At 59.0% G+C, this 6,479-nt stretch overlaps 1 protein-coding gene across 1 annotated transcript; it reads right to left on the bottom strand.

Moving 5' to 3' along the window:
* Window positions 1-175: 175 nt before the first annotated feature.
* JSRP1 (junctional sarcoplasmic reticulum protein 1) lies at window positions 176-2,891 on the bottom strand. Its single transcript, XM_007460369.1, has 6 exons — window positions 2,774-2,891; window positions 2,350-2,387; window positions 2,102-2,204; window positions 1,520-1,690; window positions 739-830; window positions 176-631 (listed from the first exon to the last, which is right to left on the bottom strand). The coding sequence occupies exons 1-6, from the start codon at window positions 2,889-2,891 to the stop codon at window positions 176-178; spliced, it is 978 nt and encodes a 325-aa protein (XP_007460431.1).
* Between the last annotated feature and the right edge of the window lie 3,588 nt (window positions 2,892-6,479).

Here is a 6,479-nt window from a genome sequence, read left to right as displayed (position 1 = left end):
CCCCCCCAAGCCGCCTGAAGCTCCCCATCCTTGTCATTCAGGCCCCGGGCAGGTTCTGGAGTCCAGGCACAAAGGAGCAGGCGATGAGGGGGACCACAGCGCTCGCTTTATTTGCTGGAACTGCGGGGCGGTCGAGCAGAGGTTCAGGGACCCCCGCGCTGGACCCAGGTCTGGCTCAGTCCCGCCCCTTGCCCGCGTGGTGCTTCTGGCGGCCGGGAGGCCGGTCCTCCTCATCGGGGCGCCGCGGGGAGGCCCAGGCCTGCCTCTTCCTATGCTCGGGGTCTCCGGACTCTCCCGCCCATGCCCGATGGCCCCCGTCGCGCGCCTCCCAGCGTCGGGGTAGGGCCTCCCCGGCAGCCCGCGGCCTCTCCTCTTTCCGGGGTCTCTCCCTCCTCGGCCTCTCCTGTGGCCTCTTCTTCCGGGGCCTCTCCTTTCTCAGCCTCTCCGCCTTCTTCCGCCTCTCCTTGGGCCCTCGGTCGGCAAGCGGCACGCGCTCCTCCTTCGCGGCCTCCTCAGACTCCCCTTTGTCCTTCCCTGCAGCCCCGCTGCTCCTGGGAACTGCGGCCCTTTCCTCTACCTTCGCCGGGGGCTCGAGCGGTCCCAGTGGGGGGGCCCAGGCCACGGACTTTGGCTGCAATGTGGACAGTGCGAGGTGATGGGGTCGGCGCAGAGTTCCACGGCCCAGGCCCCTTCCCCCAGTGAAGGCCCCACTGACAGGTCACTCGAGGAAGTGCTTACCAGGGGTGACGCTGGCTCCTTCAGGGACGAGCTTGGCGGGACCCACAGCTCAGGGACAGGCGCAGGGGCTTCTGCCTCCCCCGCCACGGCCTCTGGGAGGGGACGGGAGGGGATGCGAAACAGCCTGGCCCAGGGGACCGACCACTGCACACCGTCCATCCCCGCCCTTGCCCCGAGCCCCCTCTCCCTGGGGACATGCAAGGGGGCCCAGCCGGACCCCACCGGGTACGCTGAGGCTGGGCTGGGTCCCTCCGAGCCCTGGGAAAGGGTTCTGAGTCTCCGCTGCTGCAATGACCTTTCCTTCAAACCTCCCTCATTCAGGCTGCAAAAGGATGCTCCCGTTTCTCTGAGGGACGCAAGAGCGCCCGCCCTGGCGCACAGAGAAAGCGGCACGCTACCAAACGGGGGCACGCACGCCCATCCTGGGCCTGCAAGGCCCGGGGTGGGAGTCGGGGGGCGGTGAGGGTCGGTCACCGGGGAAGGGAGGTGCACCGAGGTCCTTGCTGGGGGGTGGGGGGGGCAGGGCTCCTCTTAAGGGCTATGGGAGGCGGGGGTCAAAGCTGGTCCTAGATAGAGGGACTCGGGCGCGACCGTCTGGGTGCACAAGGTCAGTCTGTCCCTGAGCAGGAGGTGCACGGGGCGGGGGACCCCCCCCTCACTCACAAGGTCCATACTGGGGGGAAGGGGGCGCGCACGGCCTAGAGTGGGAGCACACAGGCCCGCCCCCTGGGCTGTCCGCGTTTCGGGGAGGGAGTAACCACGTGCTGCGGCGCAGGCTCACCTCGGCACAGCTGGAAGGCGGAGCCCAGCAGCGCCACGAGCGAGGCGAGCACCAGGCACTTGTTGAGCGTCAGGTGTCCCCAGAGCAGCTCCTCACTCAGAACCGGGGGCGTGGGCGGCGGCTGCGAGGGCGGCGCGGCCTGCGCCCTCTTCCGCGCGGGGCTCCGGGGGCCTGCGGGAGCAAGTGCGGGCTGGGCGCAGGCCGCGTGGGGCCGACCCGCGGCTAAACTCAGCTCTGCCCTGCCCGGCTGTGCGGCCCTGGGCTGAGGAACTAAGCCCTGCGGGATTGGCCGCCTCACTGGGATGCCGAGAATATTCTAGAAGGTAATTAGCTGAAGCTTAGTGGTACCTAAGCTGGTGTTATCATAAATTAGCAGAGGCTCCCACAGCCCACTGAGTTACGGCCTGTGACACCCAGACACCCCCCCAGTCAGGAGCCCCATGCACACTATCACCCTGCCCCCCAGATCCAAGGACCCAGCCCAGGACCGATCCCCCACCCCCATGCTGGTCCACACCAACACCCCCACCTCACCCCTGCCTCCCGGAAACCCACTTGCTCCTGCTTTCAGCCTCTCCTTACCAGGTCCGGAGGCCACTTTGGCCATAGGCTCCTTTTCTGTTTTCTTGGGCCAAGCATCCACACCGCCTGCGGGGCTGCCCTCAGCTGCCGGCTCCTGAGAATCCTGTGGGGAGTAACATGTCATCCTGGGTGTTTCCCTAAGGGAGACCAAACCCTTCCCAGGGGCTGCAGAAACGCACCCTCTTGGCCAACATGTCCCCTACTCTAGGGGCACCCTGGGCTGAAACCCCAGGGCCCCAGCTACTCACATGGGGCCAGCTGCTGAAGTCGGCCAGCCTGGATGTCACTGTTGGCGGGAAAAGAGGGACAGTCACAGTCGTGGAAACCTCCAGGCTGATCCCACCCTCCGCTCAGTTCTGCTGGGTGAGGGGCAGGTGACTGCTCCCGTTTTGCAGATTAGAAAGCAGACAGACGCAGAGGCAGCCTTGCATAAAGGCACACAGCACGTCACTGCCAAGCTGGGATTCAAACCCTGACCTGTGTGGCCCAGCACCTGTGTTCTCTGGGCTCTTTACAAACCCCCGACACACTAATGGACACAGGTTGGAAATGGGGGGCATGGTTTAAGTCAGTCCAGTGTGGGAGGCCAAGTCCTGGTCCCTGAAGGTGAGCCACCTGGCTCAACAGGATGATGGGGGCGTGGGCTTCATCCTGTGGTACCCTCTTGGCTACCTTGAGCCCTGTCCTCCTGGGGCCGGCCTGGGCAGGGGTCAGCCAGTGCAGAGAGGTCCTCGTCCACTTGGCAACTGCCCAGGCCTCCATCCAACTCCTCCAAGGCCCTGGTTGTCATGGAGATGTCTGAGAAGCAGCAGGTCCAGAGTCCGGCTTGGGGGGAAGGGGGAAGACGCAGCCTGCATTTGCTGGGCCCCTGGTATGGGCCTGGGCCTGGGCCTGACCTGGGGAGAAGGGGGCTCCCTACCTCCCCACACCGCCTTGCTTGTCCCTCTGCCTGGAGCCACCTTTCCTTGGTAGCTTCACACGCAGGGCACGGCCACAGCCCTCCACCAGGCACTCTACCTGCCCCCCTCAGGCCTGCCTCAGGACCCCTCCTGACACGCTGCTGGGCTGCTGGGGCCCAGAGTGGGCTGGGTTCTGGCCATGGTCTCACAGAGGTGAGCAAAGAGCCCAAACCGGAACCCTTGGCTCCAGGGTCGGCTCATGTTCTCAGAGACCAGCGACTATTTTTATCCAGTGCCTGAGGCCAGCAGGACAGGCCAATGTGGGGCCCAGCCCCTCCCAGGCCCTTGCCCCCTGGGGTCTCCCTTTGGACCATCCTCACCCCCTATTCCTGGCACCCAGCCTCCCCACAGACACCCTGGGTGTAGGAGCTCAAGCCCCAGCAGCTGGGACCAGCCTGGTTCTGGCCTTGGCAGGCAGGGGCAGGGGTCCCGGGCCTCCAGACCCCAACGCTGGGGTCGCCGCCTCCTCTGGCCGTCTCTGCTCCCATAGGGCAGATGAAGAAACTGAGGCTGGAGGTGGAGCCGTGGGCCAGAGGTTGTGCAGAGCTGGAGCCAACCCCGTCTGTTGGCTTCCACAGCCCTGCTCTTTGGGGTCCCCAGGGTCTCTGGCGCCAGCGTTAGTGTGACCCATCCCTGGGGCCAGAGCAGGCCGTGGGGAAGGGGCCCAGTGGGCCAGGGGGTGCCCCTAAGGGTGTGTGTGGGCAGCCACAGGAGTCGGGGACCCCCGTGGACCTCAGGGATGCCCTCCCAGATCCCAGGGACCCCCATCTCTGCCCAGGCCTCCCTCTGCCCCTCTTACCCCGCTGTTGCCACGCTGGGCCTGGTGGACAGGATGGAGCATGGGGAGGGTGGCCCCAAGACAGACAGCAGCAGGTGGCTGGAGGCCGCGAGGTGGGCCAATCGGCTCCTCAGCCGCCGTAGGGGTGGAAGGAGGGCTGGCCTGAGGTCCCTGCTGAGGCACATCCCCATCTCGGAGCAGGGCCAGGCACTGGCCCCACCCCCACGAGCACAAAGCCACCACCAGGCTGGCCGCGGTGACTCTGGGAGCATTGCTTCCTCTCTCAGCCTCAGAAAAGAGGGTCCCTGGGGGTGGGAGCACCCACAAAGCGTGGTCACCTCGCCTTTATGAGCACCTGTTGCGTGCCGGGCTCAGAAGCAGCTAAACATCCACGTCCCTGTGGAGCCGGGCTCCATCAGGGAGGGCTTCAGGTAGGAGGATGACACCATCGAAAAGAACCCAGGCTCTGCTGGCTGACCCGGGTCAGGCACAGCTCAGAGGCCTTGGTTTCCTCATCTGGAAAGTGGGGTCGTTTTCTCCCAGGGGGGAAGTGAGGCTCAACTGTGGGCTATTTTTTTTTTCTTTTAATCGAAGTATAGCTGATTTACAATGTTGTGTTAGTTTCTGCTGTGCAGCAAAGTGACTCAGTTATACGTATATATATTCTGTTTTCATGTTCTTTTCCATTGTGGTTTATCACAGAATATTGAATATAGTTCCCTGTGCTTTATAGTAGGACCTTGTTGTTTATCCATCCTATATATAGTAGTTTGCATCTGCTAATCCCAAACTCCCAATCCATTCCTCTCCCACCCCCATTTTCCCTTTGGCAACCACAAGTCTGTTCTCTATGTCTGTGAATCTGTTTTTGTTTCGTAGATAAGTTCATTTGTGTCATATTTTAGATTCCATGTTTAAGTGATACCATATATTTGTCTTTCTCTGACTTACTTCACTTAGTATGATAATCTCTAGTTGTATCTATGTTGCTGCAAATGGCATTATTTCATTCTTTTTTTATGGCTGAGTAGTATTCTATTGTATATATGTACCACATGTTCTTTATCCATTCCTCTGTCGATGGACATTTAGGTTGTTTCCATGTGTCTTGGCTATTGTGAATAGTGATGCTAGGAATATAGGGGTTCACGTATCTCTTTGGATTAGAGTTTTGTCTGGATATATGCCCAGGAGCGGGACTGCTGGAACATACGGTAACTCTATTTTTAGTTTTTTGAGGAACCTCCATACCGTTTTCCATAGTGTCTGCACCAATTTACGTTCAACTGTGGGCTGCTTTTGTATCATCCCACCTAGTCACCCATCCACACCTTTGTTTAGTCAATCATCAAACACACACCACTTAGCCCAGCCGAGCTGTACTGGAAATTACGTTGTCATTTTCTTAAATAACAGCCTTATTGAGATACAGTTCATGTGCAATTCACTCTGTAAAGTGTACAATCCAGTGTTATTTAGTACATTCCCACAGTTGTGCCACAATCATCTCTATCCAGTTCCAGAACATTCCATCACCCCAAAAGAAGCCTGTCCCTGTCAGAGTCACCCCCTATCCCCAGCCCCTGGCAACCAGGTATCCACTCTCTGTGTCTGTGGATCTGCCTGTTCTGGACGTTTCCTATCAGTGGAATCACACACTGTGTGTCCTGCATCTGGCTTGTCTCACTGAGCATCATGTTCTCAGGGTACATGCACGTTGTACCAAGTGTTGGGGCTTCACCCCTTTTCATGGCTGAGTGATGCTCCCGCGTGTGGAGGGACCACATTGTGTGTATCCCTTCACTTGCATCTGACAGGGCTGGGATTAGGAGGAGGAGATGAGGAGATTTGGTCAAGTGCAGGCTCAGATCCTGTCTTCCTGTAACATTTTCTTTTTTTTCTGCGGTACGCGGGCCCCTCACTGTTGTGGCCTCTCCCGTTGCGGAGCACAGGCTCCGGACGCGCAGGCTCAGCGGCCATGGCTCACGGGCCCAGCCGCTCCGCGGCATGTGGGATCCTCCTGGACCGGGGCACGAACCCGCGTCCCCTGCATCGGCAGGCGGACTCCCAACCACTGCGCCACCAGGGAAGCCTGTGCATTAATTTTTAATTGTGGTAAAATACACATAAATATAAAATTCACCATCTTAACCATTTTTAAGTGCACAGTTCAGTGGCATTAAGTACCTTCACATTGTTGGCCAACCATCCCCACCATCCATCTCCAAAAGTTTCTCATCTTCCCAAAGTGAAACTCTGTCCCCATGAAACACTGACTCTCCACCCCTCCCCCAGCCCCTGGCCCCCACCATCTACTTTCTGTCTCTGAATATGACTAGGGTTAAAACATACTGCTTCACACATCATGTGAAGCTTCCATTTCCATTTCCATCTCCCATTCTGTATATACCATTGTTTTACTTCAAATATGTTGTAAAATAAATCTCATAGCACATTGCTGTTAGTTTTTCTTTAAAAGGGAATTATCATCTGAAGTCATTAAGAAATAATTATAGGGCTTCTCTGGTGGCACAGTGGTTAAGAATCCGCCTGCCAATGTAGGGGACATGGGTTCGATCCCTGGTCTGGGAAGATCGCACATGCCGTGGGGCAACTAAGCCCATGCACCACAACTACTGAG

This window comes from Lipotes vexillifer, unplaced genomic scaffold, assembly GCF_000442215.2.
Source record: "Lipotes vexillifer unplaced genomic scaffold, Lipotes_vexillifer_v1.1 scaffold225, whole genome shotgun sequence".
In the NCBI taxonomy this organism is placed as follows: Eukaryota; Metazoa; Chordata; class Mammalia; order Artiodactyla; family Lipotidae; genus Lipotes; species Lipotes vexillifer.
This window is presented reverse-complemented; position numbering and strand designations above follow the sequence as displayed.

Bases quoted from the DNA above. Each gene is read 5' to 3' on its own strand.
- JSRP1 (XM_007460369.1), bottom strand. From the start codon at position 2,891: ATGACAACCAGGGCCTTGGAGGAGTTGGATGGAGGCCTGGGCAGTTGC. The intron at 2,388-2,773 runs GTAGCCAAGAGG...TCCCGCCAACAG, and splicing joins CCAGGAGGACAGGGCTCAAG to TGACATCCAGGCTGGCCGAC. The intron at 1,691-2,101 runs GTAAGGAGAGGC...TTGCTCCCGCAG, and splicing joins CAAAGTGGCCTCCGGACCTG to GCCCCCGGAGCCCCGCGCGG.